Here is a 27,562-nt window from a genome sequence, read left to right on the forward strand (position 1 = left end):
CTTGGTTAAAATTCAGCTTCTGGCAAGTAAGCATACTACTTGGCACCAACAATTAAGAAATTTGGACAACCTGAAAGAAAATTAACTAGAAATATGACAATAAAACATTGGCAGGGAAGAATTCTGAAGCTGCTCAGCAAAAAGCAGTTCAATTTTCAGCTTTGGTACTAGAGATGGCATCCACTAATATGTGGTGCCACACTTCCAGAAAACCCAAATGGATATAAACTATGAATTTATCATTTCAGGACAGGACTGGAAGAGTGGTTTCTAAACAAACCCCAGAAAAATAGTCAATAGGCAGATGGTGTCAGGCACAGGGAGATCCTAGAGAAGAGAGTCCTTGATCTTGAGTACCCTTGGTCTAAGGCGGCACTAACTCTAGTGAACATTCCATAAGTTATCAGTGGCCCATTCTGTTTTGGTATGAACATTCCATAAATGGTTCAGTCTCTGCCTTCTCTTAAACCCCACTCCTCCTCCTAAACATTATTCGACTTGTACTGTTCCCACAAACTACACTTTTTCAATGTAATTTGCTCCTCCCCTTTTCTAAAGATTCTAGTCCTACCTCTAGTTCTTCTATTTCCCTTACAATAGTCAACTTCAATTACAGTTGGCTTAGAGTTTGGTTTCCATTTTCTAGTAGCTGCATTTTTGTCAGACATCCTCATTAAATTTAGTAAGGCTTTACTATGTATAGACAATTTAGATCTTGTGTCCCAGCTCAAAGGAATCATTTTGTTAGTTACAGCTATTTGGAATTCAAGCATTGCTGCACACTGATTAACAGCTTAACTGCAGCTCTCCCGGTGTGAAAACACAAACAGAGAAAGAACGGCAAATAAGATTGATAGCTTGGTTAAGGTTCAGCTACTGGTTAGTAAGCACACTGCTTGGTACCAGCAAAAAATAAATTTGGACAACCTGAAACAAAATCAACCAGAACTTTGAAGAGAAAACACTGGCAGGGAAGAATTCTGAAGCTGCTCAGCAAAAAGCATTTCAACCTTCAGCTTTGGTACTAGAGATGGCATCTACTAATATGTGGTGCCACACTTCCAGAAAATCCAATACGGATATAATTTATAAATGTATCATTTCAGGACGGGACTGGAAGAGTGGCTTCTAAACCCCCCCAAAAAAATAGTCAACAGGCAGACGGTATCACGCCCGGGAAGAACCTAGAGAACAGAGTCCTTGACCTTGAGTACCCTTGGTCTAAGGCTGCACTAACTCTAGTGACTACTGATAGGGATCAGGATGGTCAGCAGCAAACTAGTTGTAGAATGTGAACAGCATGATGCATCTGTATGTGTGTGCACATGGGGGGAAGAGCATCTTCAAAGTCCCTCATTACCTGTCAAAGCAGAGGACTGGTGCAGGTTCATGTTTTTTCTAGATAAGGATGAGCTCAGCGCATGCAGGTTCCAGAAGATCATTTCAATAATGAACATATCTCCAGGAGGCTAAGGCTACTGACTGCCCTTATAGCCACTATCCTTGTGACAGTACTCTGGATCAGAACTGCAACTATATACTAGACCCACTTAGCAATCCCCCAAGTAAGGAAATTATATATAGCCAGTATCAACCTCATAGTAATCAAGGAAGGCTAGCAGCTTCTCACTTTAGTATCTGTGAGGGTAAAAGTTAAACTGCTGGAACTTATGACAGTACTATGCAATGTCCCTTCCAGAAACAATACACTAAATACTAGTGTGTCGTGATTAGTATGACCCAGGGAGATTTTCCAGGATCTCTTGCAAGTATCAAACATGGAATTTTTTTACAGATGGCATCTAGATTAAGAGTTGAACTGTAAGAGAGGCAAAAATGAACTGCCAGCTCAGCAGCATCTACAGCTGGCATTGAGCACACATGCCACTAAGCTTAGAACAGACACAGAAAAAAAAACTGTTGAGCTGTGATTGTTGGAGATGATCAAGCCATCTATTGATCCAGGAAGAATGTTCCGTGATATTAGGTAAAACAATCATCTTTCATCTTCTATACTTGTCGCTTTCATGTTGGTACATGAAAAAACAAGTCTTCGTGGGTTCTGTTTAAGCAGCTTTATTCTATACAAACACATCACTATAGAGGGTTACTGACAGACTTAAGTAACTTGTATACAAACTAACAACTGCGATCATACATGCTTACTCTCTGGCTGCTTCTACAAAATGGCAGTATGGATTGCACGTGCCTGGATTTATATGTGCACGCATGCTTCTTAAAGATAAAGCACACGCATGTTACACACTGATCTACATCCTCCCTCTTTGCGAAGTAGATCATGCAATTTATCAAGAGATTACTTGGAATGCAGAAATCACAGGTAATCTACAGAGATGCATTATACAATACTAAGTACACACACACACACACATATATATATATATATATATATATATATATATATATATATATATATATATATATATATATATACACACACACACACACACATATACACACACACACAAAGTCCACGTTGCTGCATATTTTACATTAGGCTTAGAAACTCGTCCATATCGTGCGACATAAAACTGGGAATTAGATTTATCAACTGGGACAGTCTCTGCAAAATGGCTGACCTATGGAATATCAAATCACTTTCTGGAACAGAATCAGACTTTTGAACATATTCTGGTTTAGAAACAATGCCTGACTCAGTCACTGATTTAGAGTTTGCATCACAGATACAATGTTGTGATTGCAATGATGATGATTCTGGTACAGGACGAAGGTGCCTGCGATTCCTCCTATACCCCACACCCTCGGAGCTTACCAAATAGGATCTCGGCTTGGCACAGATGCCTGTAATCTGTTCTATGCCATCAAAACCTTTTGTTGTTTGAATTTGTACTGTCTCTCCTTCCCTCAATGTACGAAGTAATCTGCTCAATCTGTTGGAACTAGATTACTGGATATTACACTTCTTAAGCAACTGAACCTTAATGGTTTTATTGTTCTTAGATTTAGGCTACAACAAACTTGATGAAATAGGTAGCGTAGTTATAGTTTGTCTGGAAAGTAGTCTTTGAGCAGGTGAGCCAAAAATATCATCACGAGGTATGTTTCTGAGATTAAGCAAATTCAAGAATATATCAGTACTGTCACGCTTTGACTTTTCAAGTAATTGCTTTGCACTCTGTACTGCTCGTTCAGCTAGACCATTGGATTGAGGATATCCAGGACTAATATTCACATGTACAATGTCCTATTCTTTTGCAAATTTCTGAAACAACTGGCTAGTGAATTGAGTACCATTGTCATAAAAAAGTTTGTGTGAACTACCATGAACTGAAAAATGACGTTTCAACTTAGTAATAACAGCTGTCAAAGTCAAGTTTGGTAGCAGATCAATCTCAAACCAATTTGAATAAGAGCCTACCAAAACCAGTGTTGATTATTCCACTCAAAGTTATCAGGTGCAGACCAATGTAGTTAAGGAACTGGACTTAGCTGAAGCAGCTCTCTTTGCAAATGCACTCTGGTACTATTATATACTGAACAAGAAGAAAGAACGCTTTCAATGTCTTTTGATAATGAAGGCCAAAATACTAATTCTCTTGACCTTCTCTTAGTGGATGATAAACATGGATGACCACAATGGAAAATCTCAATATATTCTTGCTGTTAGGAAGCAAGAACAACAATTTTAAGACCTTTGAAAATAATGCCATCTTCCATCAATAATTCATCTCTGTAAGGAAAATACGCTTGCACCTCAGGTGATACACTAAACTGCTTTGACGGCCGAACAAAACACTGATGTAGTGATTACGCTTTTGTGAAATAGGATCAGTCGTAGTGTGATCTCGCAACTCATCAAGTCTAGTGGTGGAAAAATTATGCACTGACATTACATCAAAGTAAAAATTCTCTGCATCAAGCAGTTCTGTTGTACTTCTAGGTGATCTGGATAATGTTATCAGACAGACAGAGCAATTTACCTTTAGTGTAGACCATTTTGAAATTGGACTTTTGCAACTTGAGCATCATTCTTTGTAATCTCACTGGAGCAGAATGCATAGGCTTCTTTAGAATTGTAACAAGAGGTTGATAATCAGTTTCAATCTGGATAGCTCGACCATAAATATAATCTTGAAACTTGGAACATGCAAATACTATCGCCAAAAGCTCTTTTCAATTTGAGCATAATGTATCTCAGATTGAGTTAGTGTCCTAAATGCATAGGCTACTGGTCTGCACTCTTGAAGAACAACTGCGCATAGACCAAATTTTGAAACATCACATGAAAGAACAACTGGTTTATTCACATCATAATAACTTAACGTCACCTGAGTGGCAATTTTCTGCTTAAGGTCATCAACATCTCTAGGATAGCTGTTTGGTCGAGTCAGGTCTCAAGCCTGTATTTGTAAACAAATGGTCTACGTATGTAACTTCTGGAAGTCTGAATTTGCACTTCAGAGGACTGAGCTTTAAGCTCAATTCATGTGCTTTGTCTAGAACTTTCTTGAGGTTTCTGTCATGCTGTGCTTCACCACTGCTTCCAACTAACAGATCGTCTACTATTATGGCACACGGATAACCTGAAAAATTTTGTTCCATTGCACGCTGAAAAACTTCACTTGCAGAATTTATTCCAAATGGCATCCTTAGGAATCTGTACCTGCCAAATGGAGTACCAAAAGTAGTTAAAAATGAGGATTTGCAGTCAAGCATCACTTGCCAAAATGAACTCTTTGCATCCAAAACAGAAAATACAGTGGCGTTTGGTAACAGAGCTGCAACGTCTTCAACTGTGCACATCGGATGGTATGGTCTTTTTAATGCTTTGTTCAAATGTCTAGGATCAATGCAAATTCTGATTTCTTTTGAGCCTTTTTTGTGAACAGCTACTAGGGACGACACCCATTTTGTTGTTTCTGTGACTGGCCAAATCACACCTTGCTGCACCATCTTATCCAACTGAGCTTTAACTTTATTTTGCATTGCTATCGGAACTCTTCCTGTTGGTTTAACTATTGGAATGATCTCAGGGTCTAACGTCATGGAATACACAACTGGAAGTTTACCCAATTTGTCATCGAAAACATCAGCATACTCCGAGAAAATGACTTCGGAAAATTTGGAACACGGAACTGTACTCACACAATGAACTTCTTTAGTAAAAGTAAGGAGATTCATTCTCAAACTATCCTTGAGACCCAGTAAAGACTGCACTGGACATCAGACTACATAGAATAACATGTTGCAACAGTTCTTGGCCAAATAACATGAAAGTATCACTGAACCTTCGGTGTGAATTTGTTTACCTCCATAAGCAACAAGTCCCGGACTGATGTTACATTGAGTTGTTCGTTGAGTCTCACTTTTGCAAATGTGTCTGCTGATGTAACATTACACTTTGACCCAGTGTCTACTTTGAGCTCTGTGGAGCTTCCAGTAATCTGAACTGTACAAAACATTCATTCGTTGTCAATAAGTTTACTGCATCAACTCTTTCTCCAATCATTGATATACACATCATCTACATAGAAAGCTGACTGCTTTGATAATTCCTGATCAACTTGCTTTTTTGGGGTCTATATTATAAGCACGAAACCTGAAATAGGCAAAAGTCAGAAGAGCGACACATAAACGTTGATCAACAAATACAGTGAAGGATGGAAACGTTGAAATGCACAATGCCGAATAGATTCCCGGAAGCAACAGTGCCATGCACGTAAGTAAACCCAAAGTAAACAAACACAATGCAAAACACTTTTATTAACGTCTTTGCAGGGGGGAAAGCCCCTCTGTGCCCCCCACACCCCCCTATTTATATATACCAACTCTGACACCGCTCTACAGTGGGGAAAAGGATATACTTCCTCATCCCCACAATCACCCTGCTGGCCAGGGAAATCCGTTCGGCGTTGTGTCTTTCTGCGTTTCCGTCCTTCGCTCTTTTTGTAGCTCGACATTTATGTGTCAATCATATAGGGTTCGCCTATTTCATCTTTCCAATATAGACTCACTTTTTTGTGCAACCTTTATTTATAACTGTGTGAGGCTTATTTTACTTGCAAAACTTTTGGAAATGGTTCCATTTTTTGCACTTGTGACTTTGCTGACCATATGCTAAACACTTTTCTCTTTTAGACTCATGATTTGAACCATAATTGCGACAGTTAACAATAAAGCTAGATTTGGGTTTTGCTGACTCACGTTTGTGTTGCAATGAGCTGGCAGAAGAGCTTGCATTTTTCTACAACTTTCTGGAAAGCTTCGTACTTTCTTTGGAAAACCTGTGGTTGCCCCCTGCTTAGGCCTGTTCGTGTTTGCCATGTGTTGCATACTATCTATGTTTGCTCTGGAGCTCACTGAAACCATGCTTTTGTCACTTGCAAGCAAATTTATATGTCTTTCTGTCACCTCATGGATATGCCAAACCTCTACTGCTTTGCTTAATGTCAAATCACTGTCACGAAGCAAAATCTTCCTCACTGCAACACTATTAATACCGCACACAAGTCTGTTCTTTATTAGCTCATCTTTTAAATCACAAAACCAACACATTTTAGCTCCGTTCCTTAAGTCAGTTATATAAGCTGCAAATGTTTCCCCTGGTTTCTGATCTCTTGTGTAAAACAAATGCCTCTCTAATGTAACATTCATCTGGGGATTGCACATTTCTCTGAACTTATGCTTCAAACACTGGGTGTCTTCCTTTGATTCAGCTTGCACAACAATATGATGGTCTGCACCTTCACCTTCATACACTGCTGGTGCTTATACAAAGGAACGTTCTCTTTCTATGGCCTCAGATCCTGCTAGATTTAACAAAATTAATGGACTGGCACATGCATCTCTATCTGCATAAGCTGCTTGTATGAAAATATTGTACTCTTGTTCAAATATTCTCAAGTTCTCTGCAATATTCTGATGAAACACAAGTGGTTGGGGTTTTCAAAATCTGTCCATCATATTAAAACATACTAGCAAAGGGTCTTGCAAATAAGCACACACACACACACACACACACACACACACACACACACACACACACACACACGTGCATAGACAACCCGCATAAACACAACTTGCTTAATGCTTTTGTGCTCTGAACTTATACTTTCTCTCGTTGAACTTATCGGAATTATGCGAATGAACAAACTCAGAGTACTTTCAAATAACTGAACTTTGCGGAATAAACTTCTCGGGCTTTTTGACGCTTTATTGCATGGTGCAAAATAACTTTTCAGATTTCTTGATGCTTTACTGCGTTTTACAAAATAACTTTCTCGGACTGTCAATGCTTTATGGAACTTGCAGAACAGCTTTTTCAAATGTTTCTATGCTTTAGGTAGCTTTGCGGAATAATTTCTCAGACTTTTTGATGTTTTACAGAATCTTTGATTGGTAAAGGCAGAAATACTAAAGTCATTTATCACCACTCGCTATACTTTCGGAATTGGTAAAGGCAGAAATGCTAAGTGATCACTTGAAATTTCTTTTCGATAAAGGCAGGAATGCTACAGTCATGCGCCATCACTTGTTAAAGTCATCACTTTAAGAAACATTTGAGAACTTTACGATGCAACTCTGTAATTCATGTGCACTGCAATACTTTTGTAATCTTTTGTAACAAACACTTTATCAATGCAAGAAATATATCAAGCAGCACTATTAATATCACACACAAATCTGTCCTTTATCAGCTCATCTTTTAAATCACCAAACCAACACGTACAATGCGAATAAATCAAACTTCTGCTGCCCAAAATTCAATAGCTTTCGAAGTATTTGCACTTTGCAAATGACTGCATACAGCACACTGAAATGTCCCCAAAATGGTGATACCTTGCTAGGCAACTCTTTACATTACAGGAAGCACTCTGTAATGGCGACACTTTGCAAACAGACACACCCAGCATAAGAACGTTTCGAAACAGCTATGCTCTGACTGGATTGCACAAAGTAGTTGCACTTTGCACACAATACACTCCTTGAAATACATGCACAGTAATAAGCACACAGTGTAAACACTTTTACACTTTGAAATACTTTGAATAACTGTAGTTACACCCTTGATACAACAAGAAGTCGTAGTTATGCCCAAACACAAGCAGTTGCCTTGCTTTATTTTTGCTTACTGTGTCCTTTTCTCATTTCTTACTGTATTTGGTTTGCTCATTTAAGCCCTTTTTATGCCCAACGTACTTTTCTTGTGCTCGTTTTAGTCTAAACATGCCCAGTTCTGCCTTAAACACACTCGTTCTGTGCTTTACTGTCAATTGTCTTGTCAAATGCTTTTATCTTAAACATTTTCTTTAGTTAACAAACTTTTCTTGTACTTTCCACTTGCCTGATAATGCTGTTTGTACCCTTGTAATGCCCCTTTTGCCTTCTCTCGCATCGTGTAAACAATTTGTACTATTTCTCATTACCTTTGATTCTTTCTGGTTATGTTTGTACTCTTCTCACTCTGTTTTACCTTTGCTGTCATCTTTACATCTCATGGCTCCGAATGTTCTTCTGTCTTCCCTCCTGGTTCTGACACCATGTCACTTTTGTGCTGGTACACGAATAAACGAGTCTTTGTGGGTTCTGTTTAAGCAGCTTTATTCTGTACAAACGCATCACTATAGAGGCTTACTAAGACTTAAGTAAACTTGTATACAAACTAACAATTGCGATCATACATGTTCACTCTCTGGCTGCTTCTACAAAATGGCACTAGGGATTGCACGTGCCTGGAATTTATATGTGCATGCACAGCCTCCCATGCTTCTTAAAGATATAGTACATACACGTTGCACTCTGATCTACAATATGTATTGGTATTTTTAAATATCTCACTCTGTTACTCTTCATTTCTCTTCCTTATTTCCAAGGTGAAGTCTTGTGGCTTTTCTGTGCCCTTTCTTGTATGCCCTAACCTGCTTAGTAAATAGGCTTTTTTCAGGTTCCTATTATATTATCTAAGACACAATCCTTCAAATGCGTCTTGATTGAACTTGAAAGGTCGAAACAGAAAATAGCAAAACGGCATATAACTATTTCTTTCCCTGAGAAAGAAATCGCTTGGCTGCCTCTCTTACTTTGCTGTTTTCGTCACTACAGTGCAATCTCAGAGTTAATATATTTAAGTAGGGGGGGTGTGGGGGGCACAGTCCCCCACAATGGGGGATGTGGCGGGTGAAGGCCCCCCCCCCCACTTTATGTAATTTTTTGAACTTTTTTTTTTTTTTTTTTTTTTTTGTGGAACAGTGATTTTATTTTCCTGGGGAAAAAAATTGCTGTTCCGCGTGTTTGGGATTTTAAGCTTTCGCTTACATGGGATTGATAAATCAGTGTTCACTTTTTTAAGCGTTCGCTGATTTAATATAGACCTTTTTTTCTGCAGACCTTCAACTTCATAAATTCTCAGAAATCTATCCTTCAATGTAATGCTTTGCTAACTGATTTTTTTGGGAGTCTCTGACACTTTACCGGACTAGATTATCAGATGTTAGACAACCCTATAATAATTCAATAATATTTTTGCCACCTCTCTTGGTACTACCCCTTGGATGGGGCTGACTTGGCAGGGGAGGAACTTGAGGTGGATCCAGCAAATGTGGAGAACAGACAGAAGCCTTGTTACGTGCAGCATCCCTTTTCTTTTAAGCTCCAGTCTTCTGATGGACAGGGAAAACATCAATTAATGGTGCTGCAAGGGAACCATCCCCACCTATGTGGTGACATGTCTGTCATATTGCATGCATCCAAAAACTTTGGCATCAAGACTGCATGGTTCCTTCTTTCAACATCTGCAGAATCATATAAAAATAAAACAACTGGCAGCAACAGAGGAATAACCACTAAACCTATAGCAAACTTTTTTACCTATATCTCCTACAATAACATTTTAAAAGGTCTTACTTGTATTAAGTTCTTGCAAAAAAGAAACATTCAAACTAGCAGGACCTTTTAAAATGAAAAACGGGTCATCTATAAATCTACAGTAGTAAATGACATTTGAAAAAAGACTTAAGGTGGGCAAAATTTCTCACTCCCACCATCCCATGACCAGACCTGCGAAAGCTACACCTTTAAGTTGTATGTAATACTTGTTATTGAAAACAAAAAAATTGTTTTCAATAACAACTCCAACCATGAATTGTATAATAAAATAGTGGAGTTATTCCAAGTGGTGTATTTATGCAAAAAATCCATAATATATTGCAACCCTTCTACTTGAGGTATAGAAGTGCATAGAGATGTAACATCAACACATAACATAAAAAATTCACCATTTTGTGCATCCACAAATAGGTTCATATGTAGGTACTAGGCTAATGGCCCTAGGGCCTACATAAGCCTAGCCAAAAAGGTACCCTGGCTTTTGCCACCCAAGAAAATTATTTTCCTGTGCCCCTGTCGAGCAGAGCCACAGAGGTAATCCCCGGGGTGAATTTCCCATTTCCCATCCAATCATCAAGATTTTTCTTGAAGAGTGCTAATGAGGTGCTTTGTTTGATATAGATAGGTAGTTTGTTCCAGAGTATGGGAAGTCTCTGGGACAGGAATTTATCCCTCCAGCATGTTCTGCTTATTGTAGTGACAAGGTTTAGGTCTCTAGAGTGTGTAGCTCGGAGGGATTGGGATTTCTTTAAGTGGAGCATGTCCAACAGCTCTGGGTTTGACATAGCTTTGTATGTTAGGCAGAGATCGCCTCTGAGTAGGCAATATGTGACAGAGTAAAGCTGGAGTTTTTTTGAGACGGTCTGCGTAGGGCATCTGTTTGAGGCTGGTAATCCTCTTTGTGAGGTATTTCTGCATCCTTTCCAGTTGCTGTAGATGTCTTGTGAGGTACATACCAAAAGGGGTGTTGTACTCTATAATGGGTCTAATGAGTGACAAGTAGTGGGGAACTATGACCTCTTTTTTCCTGGATGAGAAACCTTTTGTGATGAGGTGTGCCATGTAGAAGGATTTCCTGACTACTGTGGCGATGCAATTATCAGAGGAGAGACTACTGTCCACCTGTGTCCCAAGGTCTCTTATCACACTTTCAGTGTTAAGTAGACTACCACCTATGTGGTAGCTCATGGGTACAGAGTTTTTACCAAACGGGATGACAGTGCACTTTTTGGCATTGAGCTTGAGGCCATGGATTTGACACCAGGCATCTGTCTCCGTGAGGCCCTTTTGTAGGATGTGGACATTGTTAGGAGTTTCAATTATGGCTCCTAGTTTGCAGTCATCTGCAAACTTTGTTAGCCAAAGACCTTTTGTGTTAGCCTGTACTTCAGAAAAGTAGGTACCAAACAGGAGAGGACCCAGGAATGAACCCTGTGGTACTCTACCTGTTACTGGTCTGAAGTCAGATTTGGAGTCTGCTACTTTCACAATGTGGGTTCTGTCAGTGAGCCAATTGGCAACCCATCTTGTGACACAGGGATTTATACCTAGTTTAGTGAGTTTATCTATAATTCCAGAAAGGGGGATGGTGTCAAAAGCCTTGGCGAGATCTAGATAGGCTGCGTGAACCACCTTACCCTAGTTTACGGCTTTGGTGATGATGATCTGCCTTTTACAAACCCAAACTGGGTGGGGTCCAGAGTTTGGAGATTACCAATGTCTTTGTGTACAAGATCCATGATGATACGTTCCATGGTCTTGCAGAGCAGGGTCATTAGGCTAATGGGGCGGTAGTTCCCGGGGTCCGTGGTGGCTCCCCCTTTGTGGAGTGGGATAACCATCCTTGTGTGCCATTCAGTGGGCACAAAGCCTGAGGTGAGGCTATGATTGAACATGGTGCTTAGGTGGGGTGCCAGTTCATTCTGCAATTCATGTAGAATGCAGCCTGGGATGTTGTCAGGTCCCATGGATGCTATGTTCTTGGCTTTGGAGTGTGGTTTTTACCTGTGCAGCCGTGATTACAGAAACTTTGCATTCTTTCGGTATAGAGATGGGCCCTTTAGGGGGTGAGAGGGGGGGTAAAGTTAGCACTGAACCTATCTGCCAGGATGTTGGCAATATCAGTTGGTTCTGTATATCTAGTGCCATTGTGCTGCAACTCAGAGCAGATCTGAGTGATGCCATTGAGATTCTTGACATAGCTATAGAATGCTTTGTGGTTATCTTTAGAATCAGTGGCGATTTTTTTTTCGTAATTTTATGAGGGATCTCAGCTTCTTACTGAGGCTGACCAGGGAGTTCCTCCAATCATGGTATTTTACTCTTTTTTGCAACAGTTTCTTTCTTCTGTTGCAGAGTTTGTTTATGGCAGGGGACCAGCAGATTGGCTTCCTTTTTTTGGAGGATAGCATATTGGTTCTGTTAGGGATAGCATAATCCATGAACTTGTGTAAGTGCTTATAAAGTGCATTTGTGTAGGATTCAGCAGTCGTACCTCTATTGTCTGTCTGCATGGGTGTCGTGAAGTTTGCCACTTCTGTCTTAAGAAGCGTGAAGTTGGCTTAGGAGAAATTTTTTACGGTGGTTTCCCTAATGGGGGTGGGGGCGAGATGTGGATGTCTAGGGTGATTAGCTTGTGGTCGGATCTGACCAATGAGGAACTGACCTCTGGTATGGAACACTGGTCGCCCATGTTGGGAATGACCAGGTCTAGGATATTGCTGCCCCTGGTAGGGGTGTAGATAAGTTGACCTAAAGCATTAGAATTTATGAATTCCAAAAAACGTTGAGCAAAAGAATTGGTACACGAGTAGTTTTCCCAGTTAATGATGGGGTAGTTGAAATTTCCGATTATTAGGGTGTTGAGTTGTACCCTAATATTTTCCTGTGTATCAAGAAATGAGGAGTGGGAATCCTGGGGCATGGTGGGAGATCTGTAGCAAGTTTCAACTTGGATTGCGGTCTTGCTCAGAGTTGGTTGCACTTGGATAATCTCAGATGCATTATGCTGAGCAACTAGCCTGGACGTGTGGATATCCTTAATGAATATGGACATGCTTCCGCCTTTAGTGTTTCAGTCCAGCTTAGGTGGCCGAAAGGTGTGGTATGAATTATAGCCTGGTAATGCAGGGGTGCTCTCTAGAGCCTTGTACCAGGTCTCTGTCACTGCACAGATGTCGATGTTCTCCATTTTAAGGACTGCCTCGAGTGAATGCATTTTGAGGTTTAGACTTCTAGCACCGAGTAGCATTACCCTCAGATTTTGCTTGCTTGTACCTGTTAAAGTGGTGAATTTGTCATTTGAACCTTGCCTAAAAAAGGCACTATAGGGGTGGCAAGAGCCTTAGCCAGTATCCGGAATCCCAAGGGCGACAGGTGTCGGCCATCTCTGGCAAAGCATCGTGGCCTGTCAATCATGTCATCCCAGGCAGACAGATACTGGATCTCCTTAGAATGACACCAGAAGCTTAGCCAATTGTTGAAGTCAATCATTTTGTCCTTGTACTGTGGTATCATTCTGGGTGATGGCAGGATGCTACTCAGGGCTAGGGTCACACCTGCCTGGGCTACAAGATCGGAGAGCTCCTCCATGTCTCTTTTCATGTAGTCCAGGGAGGTACATCTCAGGTAATTCACACCAACATGAACAATGACAGAGTCATATTTGTACTTATTGTGGAGTGACCTGAGTGTGTGCGTTATGTGGCGGATCCTGGCAGCTGACAGTAACTTTCTCCTTGTTTAGCCTGGTGAGTGGAACATCAGTGTGCCTGACTATAGAGTCACCTATGACTAGAGTGTTGGGTACATTGTTATGCCTTATGGGCTGTGGTTGAGTGGCACACTGTGTTTGTGGACTATGTGTCATTTGGGTTGTGTTGGGGGGGGGTGGAGGTTGCTTGCATTTCTGCTTTGGAGGTCTCTGTTGCTTGAGCAGATTTTTATTGAGAGCCTCCGCGAATTTAGGTGTGTGTTTCTTGTTTCTATGTGTATGTTTTGGTGGTGTAGGTTTTGAGGGACTACGTGATGAGCGTGGTATGGTGCAAGTGTTTACCTTCTCCTCTTGACTGTCTAGTCCAGTCTTGGGTGAAGAAAGCTTTGCTTCCAGTTTGGCTATATAAGTGCATCTCTCACAGGTTGTAATGTTGGGTGGTAGGAGGAGAGGGCTGCCCATGTACATGAGACAATTTGCTGCATTGACCCAAGATGCCCAGATTCATCAGGTAGACAGGAGAAAACACCTTTGGTTCCAGAAAAAAGCCTTACTTGGTCCAAAAAGGACCAAGAATCTTTAACATATGATGGTAATTTTTGAACCAATGAATTCAAAATTGAATCCAACAACAGAGAAATACCTTCTGTTACACTACCTAAAGCTGATACAATGGGACAGAAGGGTGGGTTCAACACTGTTCTTATGAATTTTAGGTATACCGAAAAGTATACCTCTATTTTAGGGCTATTTACTGACAAAAAATCATACACTTCAGCTGTTAAGTCTCCATTCATTAAAAGATTGTATAAACAATATTGCATGTATTTAAGACTTCTAGCAATAAAATCAAAATTAACTTCACAATATTCATCCTCATTGCTTAACATTTTCTCCATTGCTTTCGTGTAATCAGAAGTTTGCATTATAACCAACCCACCCCCCTTGTCTGCTTTCATAAAGCGTAGTTGCTGGTCCCTTTTAAGACTTTCCAAAACCTTTTTGTCTTCATTAGAGAAATTAAAATAATAAAAATCAGGGATGTCATTTATAACAGATCTGATTTATTTTTCTAACAAAATTTCTGAAACACCTTTAACGTACTATGTAATGGGAGATTGAAAGAGGAAAGATTATGTACAGTTTTTCTCACATTAACATTAATGTCCTTCATTATGTATGGGGCTGACGTAGCAGGGCAGGAACTTGAGGTGGATCCAGCAAATGTGGAGAACAGACAGAAGCCATGTTACATGCAGCATCACTTTTCTTTTAAGCTCCAGTCCTCTGATGGACAGGGAAAACATCAATTAATGGTGCTGCAAGGGAACCATCCCCACCTATGTGGTGACATGTCTGTCATATTGCATGCACCCAAAAACTTTGCCATCAAGACTGCATGGTTCCAGTATTATATCTGTGCTCTGTGCCTCAGTTATGTGTCTCGTTCTCCCCCTCACAACCTTCCCAGTAGAAAGACAAGTAGGCCAAGCTTCATTTCCCTCTTCCCTTACCCAGATTCAAGTAGGTACCACAACCAACAATCAAACTCTGGCCAACTGGGTCACATTCAGGGCTTCATCCCTCTGCATCAAAAGAGTGGACTTTCCAAACATATACCACATCTTTCCTTTGCATATCTTCTGAGTTAACAAAATGCCTACTTTTTTTTCTGTCAGAAACACTGTAAAGTACAGTTTTGTACCTACCATAAATGTAGATGTTCGAGGATCCACATTGCTGCAGTCCTAACACTTGGGTAGTCCGCTGTCCTCGGTCGGCCCGAATATCAAAGTATAAGGCTGACGTCGGTCAAGGCGCATTTGACTGACATCAGGACGTCAGGGTACAAATGCGCATGACCGACGTCATATCCTCAGTCTTTTCTTGCCCCAGATGTCAGAAGACCCTAAAAAGAAAGGTCAAAACCAAAAGACAGCAAACAACCAACCCACCACCTTTGCACTAATAATATGTACAATATATACAATATACACCATATTGACAACCCAACCCACACAACCGCCTCTAACTACAGAGGGGAAGGAGGGAGTAAATTGGACTGCAGCAATGTGGATCCTCGAACATCTACATTTATGGTAGGTACAAAACTGTACTATGTTCTTCATCTCACATTGCTGCAGTCCTAACACTTGGGTAGAATCCCAAAGCAGAGGTAAGGGAGGATGGCAAAACTATAAAGAAGCAGGAGCTGCCAAAATGCCCTGCAAAATAGCAGTGGCAAAACCAGCCCTAGATTTAGAGTAAAGTGGAAGGTGATAATGCCTAGAGAAAGTATGCACTGAACTCCAAGTAGCTGCCTCCAAAATATCTTTAGTCGCCACCCCCCTTAAAAAGCTGTCAAGTGGCAGTAGCCCTAGTGGAATGAGGCCTAATCCCAGCTGGAATCTCCTTGCCATGATGGGAATAACAGAAAGCAATGCAAAACCCAATCCACTTAGAAATAGTTTGTTTTGACACAGGCTTGCCCTGAGAACTCAAAGCAAAAGAAACAAATAACTGCTGAGACTGCCTGAACCCTTTAGTTCTGTCCAAATAATATCGCAACTGCCTGTGTACATCTAAAGTGTGCAAAATCTTTTCCCCTTTATTTTGGGGATTTGCATAAAAAGTAGGCAAATGAATAGTTTGATTTAAAGCCACACTAGAAACCACTTTAGGCATAAAGGAAGGATTAGTACGTAAAGATACCCTATCCTTATGGAAAATTAAGAAAGGCTCAACCGCCATAAGGGCCTGCAATTCAGAAACCCTTCTTGCAGAGGTAATGGCTAACAAAAAAGCAGTCTTCCATGATAAATATTTCAACTTGGTAGTAGCTGCAGGCTCAAAAGGTTGTAGAGTGAGTTTCTCCAACACAAAATTGAGATCCCAAGCAGGAGTAGGAGCTCTACGTGGGGGTCTTATATTCTTTGCCCCTCTAAGAAATTGCTTGAACAAAGGATGAGAAAACAATGGTAGGTCACAATCATAGTGAGCCGAAATTGCTGCAGCATGAACCTTAATAGAAGAGAAGGACAAACCTTTGTCCAGTAACTCAGTAAGATATTGAAGAGCCACACTTAAATTAGGCTCAGAAACATCAAAATCCTTTGCTGCACTCCAAAATAAAAATCTCTTCCATTTATCTGCATACACTTTCCTTGAGTAGCTTCCAAAATAACATTCAAAACTTGCTGTGGAAGTTGAGACCCACTATGGTTCAAAACAGAATATGCCAGGCTGTTAGGTGAAGAGAGTGAAGCTTGACATTGAGCAAATGACTGTCCTCCTGAGACAACAGGTGTGGAATCGAAGGCAAAGGCCATGGAGGCTCCCGTACCAGACTTCTCAGTAATGGATACCAATGCTGTCGAGGCCAATCTGGAGCTATCAAAATCATCCTTGGCTTGTCCTGTCTGGCCTTTAGTAGTACCTTTGGGAGGAGAGGCAGAGGTGGAAAGGCATACACATGAAGATTGCTCCAATTGAAAGAAAGAGCATCCACTTTCCAAGCTGTGGGATGAAACCTTTCGTGCAAAACTTTGGCAGCTGGTGGTTTAGTGGAGAAGCGAACAGATCTATGTCTGGAGTTCCCCATGACACTGTCAATTTCTGAAATACATGAGGATCCAATTTCCACTCGTGGGGATCCATAATTCGTCTGCTCAATACATCTGCTAAGGAGTTCTGTGCTCCCGGCAGAAACCTTGCCTGAAGATTTAGCTGTAAACTGAGAGCAGTCTCCCACAAAATCATTGCTTGCCTGCATAGAGGATAAGAATGTGTTCCCCCTTGCTTGTTGATGTACCACATGACAGTTGTGTTGTCTGTTAGAATCAACACCTGCCCCGGAAGAAGTAAATCCTTGAAAGCTATTAATGCAAACTGGACTGCTAACATCTCCTTCAAGATGATATGTAGATGTTGTAGTCTGGCAGGCCACTTGTCTTGTATCCACTTTCCATTCAGATGAGCTCCCCAAGCTTTGTCTGAGGCATCTGTCGTTAGAATCTGACTCGCCTCTGGCCGGGTCACAGAGAGTCCCTTGTTTAGGTGACATTCCTGAGCCCACCATAACAATTCCTTTTGAATGCAAGGTATTATTTGAATGACAGTGTCCAGATCCTGGCAGTGCTGTGTCCATACATTTTTGAGATACCATTGTAGCTTCCTCATATGCAGTTTGGCATTGGGAAGCACCAGAATACAAGATGCCATGAACCCCAAGGCTTGAAGGACTGTCCTTGCAGTCAGCCTGGACTGATGTGACAATTGATGAAAGTAAAGGGAAAGATTCTTTTGTTTGTCCGGGGTCAAAAAGGCCCTCTGGGATGCTGTATTCAGTCTTACACCCAGAAAGCACATGTCCTGAGAGGGTACTAGACTGGACTTTATTTCGTTCACAGAATACCCCAGGCATCTTAGCACTGCTATTACATATTCCAAATGATGAAGAAGTTCGTCCCTTCCTTGAGCCAGAATCAGGCAATCGTCCAAATAAGGATAGATCTGTATTCCTTTTAGCCTGAGGAAAGCTATCACTGGAGCCAGAACTTTCGTGAACACTCTGGGCAGTAGATAAGCCAAAGGGCAATGCAGAGAACTGATAATGAGAAGTCCCAGCCCGAAAACGCAGATACTTCCTGCAACACAGTCTGATAGGAACATGAAGGTAAGCCTCCTTGAGATCCAAAGTTACCATCCAATGATCTTTGCCCAGCAGAGGTAAAAGCTGTTGTAATGTCAACATTTTGAACTTGGGAATGTCCAGATAAGTGTTGAGGATAGATAAATCCAAAATTGGTCTCCACGTGTTCCCTTTCTTTGGTACTAGGAACAGGCGAGAATAAAATCCTAGGCCTACTTCTGGCATAGGGACCGGCTGTATGGCCCCTATTTGAAGTAACAGAGAAATTTGTTTGTGAGCCTCTATTCTTTGCTGAGGAGGAACGTCTGGCATGCCTTTGAAAGGAGGCAAGGTATGGAAATAAAACCTGTAACCGTGGTGTATGATATCCAATACCCATCTGTCTTGGGTAATTAAACTCCAATTTTCCTTGAAAAGTGCCAACCTTCCTCCCAAAGGTGCTGCCAGACGAGAAGGCTCTGGCAGCTGAAAAGGTAGGTCATTGGGTCTGTTTATGAAAGGACTGACCCCTGCCCTCACCCGAAGACTGTGCAGGTGAACTCCCTGTTCTAGGCCTGAAAGAGCCCTGAGCTCTGCCCCTACCACGTCTAGATCTGCCCCTAGACTGGGAATCATAAGAAGGATACGTCCACCCCTTGGTAGGCCAATTTCTACTAAACTCGGAGGCTGAACCTGCAAAAATCTTTAACAGTCTGCATAGACTTAGCCTTGTCTTCCATTTTCTTTAAGACTGCCTCAACAGGAGAACCAAACAACACATCAGATTGTAAAGGAGCATCTAAAATCCTTGTCTTAACATGGTCAGATAAATTCTGATCCCTCAGCCAGGCGTGCCTGCGAAGAACTGACCCAGTGGCAGCCACCCTAGACGAGGCCTGTACAGCATCAAAACCACATTGCAAAGAATGCTTACCCACCTGTTCAGAAACATGTACTAAATCTTGTAACTCTTTACACTCAATACCTTCCGCCAGAGCATCTACCTTAGACTTCAATTGAGAAAGTAGATAGTTTTGGTATTTCAACATGTGAAACTGGCAATTCAAAGCCCTCATAGCTAGGGTGGAAGAAGTATAAACTTTCTTTCCCCATCTATCCAAAGCCCTGGCCTCTTTATCTGGAGGAACCGGATTTTTGACAACAGAAGCCTTAACACCCTTAGGCCCCTGACTAACAGTTTCTGGGTCTGCCCTAGGACTCTTAAAAGATACTTATGAGCTTCAGGCACCCTGTAATACCTATCCGGTTTAACAGGAGCAGGAGGCAAAGAATCAGGATTAAGAGAAGCCTCTGCAAACACATCTTCCACAACATCCAGAACAGGAGGTATAGCCAAAGGCCTATGCTGGGGTAAAACAAAAATTCCCTAAGCCTTTTCCTGGAATCAGAGAAGTCCTGACCTTCCCACTTAAAATGCTCCCTCATGGAATGAAGAGTCTCTGAAAAGAAAAATCCTCAGGAGGAGAAGCAGAAGGAGTAGAATCATCCACATCAGAATCAGAATAAGGAGAATACTCCTGCAAGTCTTCAGCCAAGACTCTGAAACATCGAAGCCTGCTCAAAACTCCCTAGCTCAGGTTCCACCCTAGGTCTCTTATCAGGAGGGGGCAAAGAACCTCTAATCAAAGTAATCAAATCTTCTGCCATTTTAAGCATATGCTTCTTGGGCACAGATCCTGAAGAACTAGGGGTGACACCAACTGAAGCTAAACCTGGCCTGCCTCTGGGAGAAGCCTTGGAAACAGAAGGAGAGGGCCTAACCACCCTAGGAAGGGAGGGGAGTACAGTAACCTGAGAAGCCCCTTCAGCCTGACCTGCCTCCTGAGAGGCCACATCCTGCAATAACAAGGTCTCTCCCTGGGACTCCAGAGAAACCTCCGCCGGAACCACCGGCTCCACCGACACCTCTAAAGAACCGGCGTCCGGTACGGACGGCTCTTCTAGCCTAGGCTTAGCTGCTTTGTCCTTGCGCTTCTTCGAAGAAGCGGGCGGCGGAGCATCCGACGGCATTTTATAATTGCACCGCTTCCCGAAGACTAACCTGGCACAATCTAACCTTCTCTTAATAGTGCGCTTATTGAATCTAGCACAAGAGCGACACCCAACAACGTCGTGCTCAGGCCCTAAACAAGGAATACACAAAGTATGATAATCTCTATGCGGTATCTGTTTCCCACAAGAAATACAGTTATTCACTTTTTCTGACATCCGGTAAACCACTGAGGCAAGAAAAAACTAAAATATTCCCCAACGGGGTACTTAGCCAACTTTGACTCGGTCTGAAACTCCGAATTCGAAAGATTTCAGAACGCCGAACGGCACTTGCAACGCTGCTTCTGCATCGGACCATGCGGCAAAAAAGACTGAGGATATGACGTCGGTCATGCGCATTTGTACCCTGACGTCCTGATGTCAGTCAAATGCGCCTTGACCGACGTCAGCCTTATACTTTGATATTCGGGCCGACCGAGGACAGCGGACTACCCAAGTGTTAGGACTGCAGCAATGTGAGATGAAGAACATCTCCTTCTTTCAACATCTGCAGAATCCTGCTTTTCCCTGACAGGGCTATACCACGAGTTCCAGTGGATACCAGGCACAATGAATACTCTAAATGTCCAAACACTGGAGGGAGTTCCCCATCCACATCTAGCATCTGTAAGTAATCCTTAGTCCAAACACTATTTCATTTTTAAGTCTACTGAATCCAGAACTGCTTACCAAACTGTAAAATGAAAATGGCAAACTTGCACCATGGCAATATTTACACTGCAGGCTACTCACATATCACACTAAATACAAGCTTGAATGCAGTGCACCTCCTCAGTATAAAATCACAGTTTTGTTTCTGTTATGGGACATATTTTACCTCTTCCAGCTGAATCCGCATACCCTCTAGTTTCTGAATTCTCTCCTGCAAAGATTTTTCACTTTCTGAAAGGTGGTGAGTCATATGTTCGACCTAAAAAAGGAAACAAAAAGTTAAGAAAAACTCAGTGTAATGAAGCTTACTTAAAAACAGCCTGAAGACAGCACTTCAAAATATTACACTTATTCTGATAAAAAATACTGGAAAATCAGAAAACAAAAACAGAAGAAAAAGCATACATAGAAACAGTTATCTAAAATGGAAGGGCATAGAAACTTGTTAGATGGACAGTAGACATTTTATATATCATAATGCTATTATATGCAAATGCTCAGCCTCCTAACCTTCACTTAATTTCAACCCGGTCTCTCAAATATCTCTTTTCCACTTCCGCGGTGGTGCAGTGGTAGCGTTGCTGCCTCACAGCAAGAGGTTCTCCCATTCGATTCTCGGCTTGGGTTGGGACAGCCTTCTGTGTGGAGTCTGTATGTCCTCCCCGCGGTCGAAAGACATGCGTTGAATGGGCGTGCCTTCATTGAAGGTTGGGCGGGGAACTTGACACCATAAAAACCAACTGCCAATCATTAGCGGACCGGAGTTCCGCTGTGGCGACCCCTAACCGGGAAAAGCCGAAAGACAAACTCTCAAATATCTCTTTTCACTTCTCAAAGTTTACTAAGCAATTGTAAAATCTTTCATTCACATAACCACATATAACAACTGCAATACTCACATCCACCTCATCTACTCTTTGGCATCAGCATTAAAGTGTTCAGTATTTCACATCTCATTAATAACTACTGTAATACTGAATACATATGCTGTATCAACAATATAATGACTACATACATTAATGTAACCTGTTTTAATATAACTGTATGTCTTTGCATGTACATGACAGTATTGCAAGTGTTTATATATAACTTATATCTCTGTATTGCAGCTGTAATTTTGTATGACATGCATTATTTTGTTTGTGAGTATGACACTGTATACAGTTTGTGCATGGAGCTTATCTCCCCATGCCTCTGCTTTAAAGGGTTTTTGCCCAGTTGGATTTCCCCAGTCAACAAATGGAAATAAATAAAATAAATTAAATTAAATTTAAATAAATAAGTGTTTTGAGCAGGACCGACCTTAGGTCAACTGGTGCCCTAGGCAAAAGTGCTCCACTGCACCCCCGCCACACCACCCAGTGAAATACTGAAAAATCGCCCCTGATATAGCGGCGCCCTAGGCAGCCGCCTAGGTGGCCTATGCCTAAGGCCAACTATGATTTTGGCCAAGTAAGGGAACTGGGCCACTTGGACCTTTTCTTAGCCATGAACTAGTTACAAAATAAAAATAATTTGATATACATTAAACATAAGAATACAAAACCTTTTCAATTAAAGAAAAAACAATGCAAGCTGTATCTGTATGTGCATAGTCACAGTACAACAAATGTGTGTCTGAAAGAGTTTTTAAAATTAAGAAACTACTCTACTAACAGTTGCTGTTGTTCTGTCTTTGTTTTTTCTCTACATTGAAAAATTCAAAATAAAAAAAAAAAAAAAAAACTAGTTAACTAAATGTCATAAAGTAGAAAGTACAGTTGTGTAAGTAAACTTACCATAACAGCAGATGTTTGACTAAATCACTGTTGTAGTAACTTAAGCTGTTTGAGATGTCCTGTCAAGGACTGGACCAGCCAATTTCCAAAGCTTTAAGGCATGCTCCATGCACACTAGCCACTGCATAACTTGAGGAGAGCAAGATAAAATAGTGGTTAGGGTGCCAAAACATCAGCTCTTTTTTGCCTCAGAACAAGTAGGCTGGAGCCCTGATGGCTAGATATGTGTTAGGATAAAGTGGAAGCACATATATTAACACCCTGGCAAAAGGCAAAAAAAAAAAAAATTAAAAGAAAGAGTAAGGAGGGAGGATGTGGTTACTGCAGCAGTGATTTATTCAAACATCACAGGATCACTGTTGCAGTAGACTGAGCTATACTGAATGAATACCAGAGCTTAGTAAAAAAGGGAGGAGAAAGAAGGTTGAGGGCCCAGAAAAAACTGGAGAATAGTCCTAATAAAGTTTGCTGTGGACCTAAAGAAAGAAACTAATTTGTGATGAGTGGAAAAGGTATGCACAGATAAAAAAGCTGCTTCTTCAATTAGTTTCTAGAGTCCACCTCTTTACAAGAAGTCACATAAGTAGCCAGAGCCCTTGTAGAGTTGCCCTGACTTTGCCTGAAATTCTCTTGTGGAACTGAGAGAACATAAAGCAGTAGGATGGGGCAACTATTTAAAAATATCTGTCTGACACCAACTGTCCCTTTAAAATTACTTTCATAGACTATAACCAGTTGATCAGCAACCCCAAAGGATCTTGTCCTATCAATATAGCATCAGAGTTGCCGGAGGACATCTAAAGTGTGTAACCTCTTATTCTCCCTTATTTTTGGAAATGGAAAGAAAACAAGGATATGACTTGCATGGTTCAGTGTAAACTCTGAAAAATGTTAGCCATAATGGAAGGTCTTGGGTCTCAAAAATTACCCCATCTTTGTGAAAAAAAAAAAAGACATAAGCATAACTTGCAGTAAGAGAGTAACTCAGATACTCTTCTTGTAGAAGTCAGAACAAAGAATACTGTTTTTCAAGAAAACTTCACCACCAGCCTCATGAGCAGGTTCAAAAGGAAACTGTACAAAATTTTCTCAGGAAAAAAATCAAGATCCCAAGAAGGACCCACCTATCGTCTACGTGGATGTATACGTAAAGCTCATTTAAAAAAATGGTCAGTTAAAATAGGGTAAAATAGGAGGGGGTCTACAGGTAGACAAGCACAGCTGACCTAGATATAAATCTGAAAAATGAGAAAGAGAAGCCAAAGGATGTTAACTCACACAAATACTGTAAAATCCAGAAGACTAAGCCTCAAAGAGGTCCTGGTTCTTGGACTGACACCAAGTAGAAAATCCTTTATAGGTTCATAGGTGTGTACTAGGTTAATGACCACAAGGGCCTTTTTAAACCTAGCCATTCATTCCAAATCTCTGACAAGTTCTGGTACCACTGGCAAGTGTAAGTTGGGACTTGGAAGATGAAACATATACAACCAGGGGCATGGGAGATGAACCATTTACAGGCTGCCTGTGTCCATTAGAGATATAGGTGCTAAACCAGAGATGAACCTTTTGATCGCCATCCAACTGTCCAAGTTACCCTTGAATTGGGTTAAGGAGGAAATTTGCTTCACATGGATGGGGTGTTCTTGATTACTGTGTCATCTCCTAGGGTTGTGCTGTCAATATGATAGCTACCAGGGATGGTGGACTTCCTGAAGAATAATGTTGTGCATTTCTTGATATTTAGTCTTAGCCCATGGTTCTGACACACGTTATTTGTCTGTGTCAGCCCTTTCTAGAGAACATTTGTGTCAGTGGATGATTCAATGACAGCTCCTAATTTGCAATCATCTGGAAATTTAGTCAGCCAGAGGCCCTTGACATTGGCCTTGACTTCAGAGAAGTAAATGCCAAAAAGGAGCAGACCCAAGACTGATCCCTGGGAGACTCCACTTGTGGCTGGCCTTTCTGTAGAGGTGAACTTCCCAACTCTTGCTTCATGGGTCCTGTCTGTAAGCCAACTGGGTATCCACCAGGTGACATAAGGGTTTATACCTAACATCTTGGATTTGTCAATAATGCTGAATAGGATATTGTGTCAAATGCCTTGGCCTGGTGTGAACTGTATTACCATCATCCGTTGCTTTGGTGACCTTTTTAAAGAAGTCCACCAGGTTGAATAGGCATGACCCACCCTTGATAAAAACCACATTGGGTTGGGTCCAGTGTCTTCAGGTTTCCTATGTCATTAATGATCATTTGCATGATAATTCTATCTATGGCTTTGCACATGAGACTAGTGAGACTTATGGATATGTAGTTTTCAGGGTCTGTGGATATGTAGTTTTCAGGGTCTGTAGATGTCTTACCTTTGTGCAGAGGGATGACTGTTGCTGTTCTCCATTCATGAGGCATGAAGCCTATTTATTGGCTACAGCTAAATAGCAATTCCAGAGGGCCTATTAGGTCATATTTCATGCTATTTAGAAGGAATCCTAGGATACAGTCTGGGCCCATCAATGAAGTGTTCTTGGCCTTAGCAAGAACATAGAAGACCTGTTCCCTTGTGATAGTAGGAGAAGTTATATTTGATGGTATTTCCTGACAGTAGGTTGAGGGAGAGAGAGGGGTAAAGTTAGAAAAGAATTTGTCTGCCAGTAGGTTTGGTATATCTTCTGGCTCAGTATAAGTGGCTCCATTAACAATGAGTTCCACACACAATTGTGTATTGCCTTTGAAGTTGCAGAGATAGGTAAAGAATGCCTTGTGGTTGTCCTTGGCCTGGGCGGTCAAATTTGCCTCAAAGTTGGCTTTGGTAGACTTTATTTATCCTCTGGGTTGTTTCTTTAGTTTGATTAGGCTGCTTTTATCCTGCTGGGTACTACACCTCCTAATTTTTGCCATTATTTTCATCCTTCTGATGTTTGTAATTACACCAGTATGGCTTGAATTGTGAGTTAGTTCTGTACTTCTTTCTGGGGGGTACAGCTGCCTCTATGCAGCTATTAACATGCTTGTATAGGGTTTCTGTGAACAATTCTGCATAGGCAGCAGTGTTCTCAGGGTTTATATGGGCTTGAAAGTTTACCAGGTTATCATTTAACAGTAGAAAGTTCACCTTAGAGTAGTTCCTGAACATGTGATGGTTAGGTGGGGTTCCAGGTTTTATTTTTACTTCAAAAGAAACTGTTTTGTGGTCTGACCTTACCAGAAAAGACATTATACTAGGTGGTGTGCAGCACTCTCCAGTATTAGTGAGGACCATTTCCAGTATGCTTGCAGTGCCTCAAAATATCATATGTGAGTACTACAGAACAGATATTTAGCCATGCCAGGGATGGAAATAAGGTACATAAGGAAAGCTAGTGGTGGAATGCAGTGGAATACATAAGTCCAGGAAGTCATCAAAAGACAGGAGGAGTGCATAAAAAAATGGGAGATAGAAAAGATGGACCAAGCTAGGAAGGAATATTGGTTGACTAACAAAGAAGCTAAGAAAGGAGCTGCAATAGCAAAGAACAAGGCATCAGAGGCACTCTACCAGCTTCTGGAAAGTGACTCAGTAGATGGCACAAAAAATATTAAATTGAAAGACAAAGACAGAAAGATATAGAAGACAGTCAGACAACCTTCATAAGGGATGCAAACAATAACATGTGCACCAGTCCACAGGTCATCAAAGGTAGATGGAAGGAGTATTTCCAGCAGCTTCTGAATGAAGAGAACTCCACAGAAGCTGTGCTGTCCCAGAAACAGTCTATGCTGAGAGAAGGAGACCAGCCTAGAAGAAAATGGATATGCAGAGTAGTAGAAAGCAAGTGCCTCCTTCCCTTGCTGTCTATTTTCTATCTTTTTGCAATTATACTCATATTTTTTATGTACATTCTGTATTTTTTTCTCCTCAAAATTTGGTTTACTTTGATGTATATATTGTGCTAACCTTATTGTAATTTTTTGTACATTGTTTCTGGGGCTCCCTCCCCCCGGGACATTGTTGAAAATGGGCTATCACCCAGTTAGACTATCCCTGTTAACAAAGGTAAATAAATAAATAAGATGGGAGATGAGCAGTACAGATTCAGATCAGGATGCAGTACAACCGGCCTGATGTCTGCAGTTAGACAAACAGTTGAGAAGAAGCTAGAGATGAAGAAATAGTCTAACTGGGTATGCCTAGACTTGGAGAAAGCATAGGACAAGGTCCCAAGATAGCTGATTTGAGCATTACTGTGAGGGACTGAAGTCCCAGAGACATTGGTAGAATTAGCGCAGTCTGTGTACAAGGACCCAATCACTCAGGTATGAACAGTGTTCGGTATCACAGAGGAGCTCCCAATGGGAGTGGGTTTGCACCAGGGTTCAGCTCTGAGCCCCACTGCTGCTCATACTGGTGATAGACTACATTAGCAAACAGGTTGGACAGGACAGATCAAAAAAGTTGCTGTTTGCAGAGGATGTGGCATTACAGGCAGACTCTGAGCAAGAACTTCAGCAAAAGATAGGGGAATGGAATGCAAAACTGAAGGAACATGAGATGAAATGAAGTACAGGTAAGACAGTGGTAATGGCAGCAAATTGAGGTAATCAGAAGAAGCCAAGAATTGAGATAGAAGGGAAGATAGCAGAATAGATTAATAGCTTCAGGTAAGTGGGAGGGGTGGTTGAGGAGAAGGAAAGTCTGAATGAAGACGTCAGAGCTAGAATCAGAGGGGCTGCAGCCAACTGGCATAGAGTGTCAGGTGTAGTGTATGACAGAAGAATGCCAGAGAAGCTGAAATTTAAGGTGTACAAAACAGTGGTGAGACCAGCACTACTATATGGTACAGAAATCTGAGCAGTAAAGGCAAAGCA

At 41.3% G+C, this 27,562-nt stretch overlaps 1 protein-coding gene across 3 annotated transcripts in view; it reads right to left on the bottom strand.

Annotated features, from left to right (window-relative positions):
* The window catches only part of LRRC45 (leucine rich repeat containing 45), a 1,637,099-nt gene that overhangs the window by 489,604 nt on the left and 1,119,933 nt on the right, over positions 1-27,562 (bottom strand). For all 3 annotated transcript variants that reach the window (XM_044068217.1, XM_044068216.1, XM_044068218.1), the window contains one exon: positions 21,100-21,192. In XM_044068217.1, coding sequence (XP_043924152.1) covers positions 21,100-21,192 — 93 coding nt within the window. The remainder of the gene's footprint in view (positions 1-21,099; positions 21,193-27,562) is intronic.

The sequence above is a fragment of the Protopterus annectens genome, chromosome 4.part0 (genome assembly GCF_019279795.1).
Source record: "Protopterus annectens isolate FY-2018-M chromosome 4.part0, PAN1.0, whole genome shotgun sequence".
In the NCBI taxonomy this organism is placed as follows: domain Eukaryota; kingdom Metazoa; phylum Chordata; order Ceratodontiformes; family Protopteridae; genus Protopterus; species Protopterus annectens.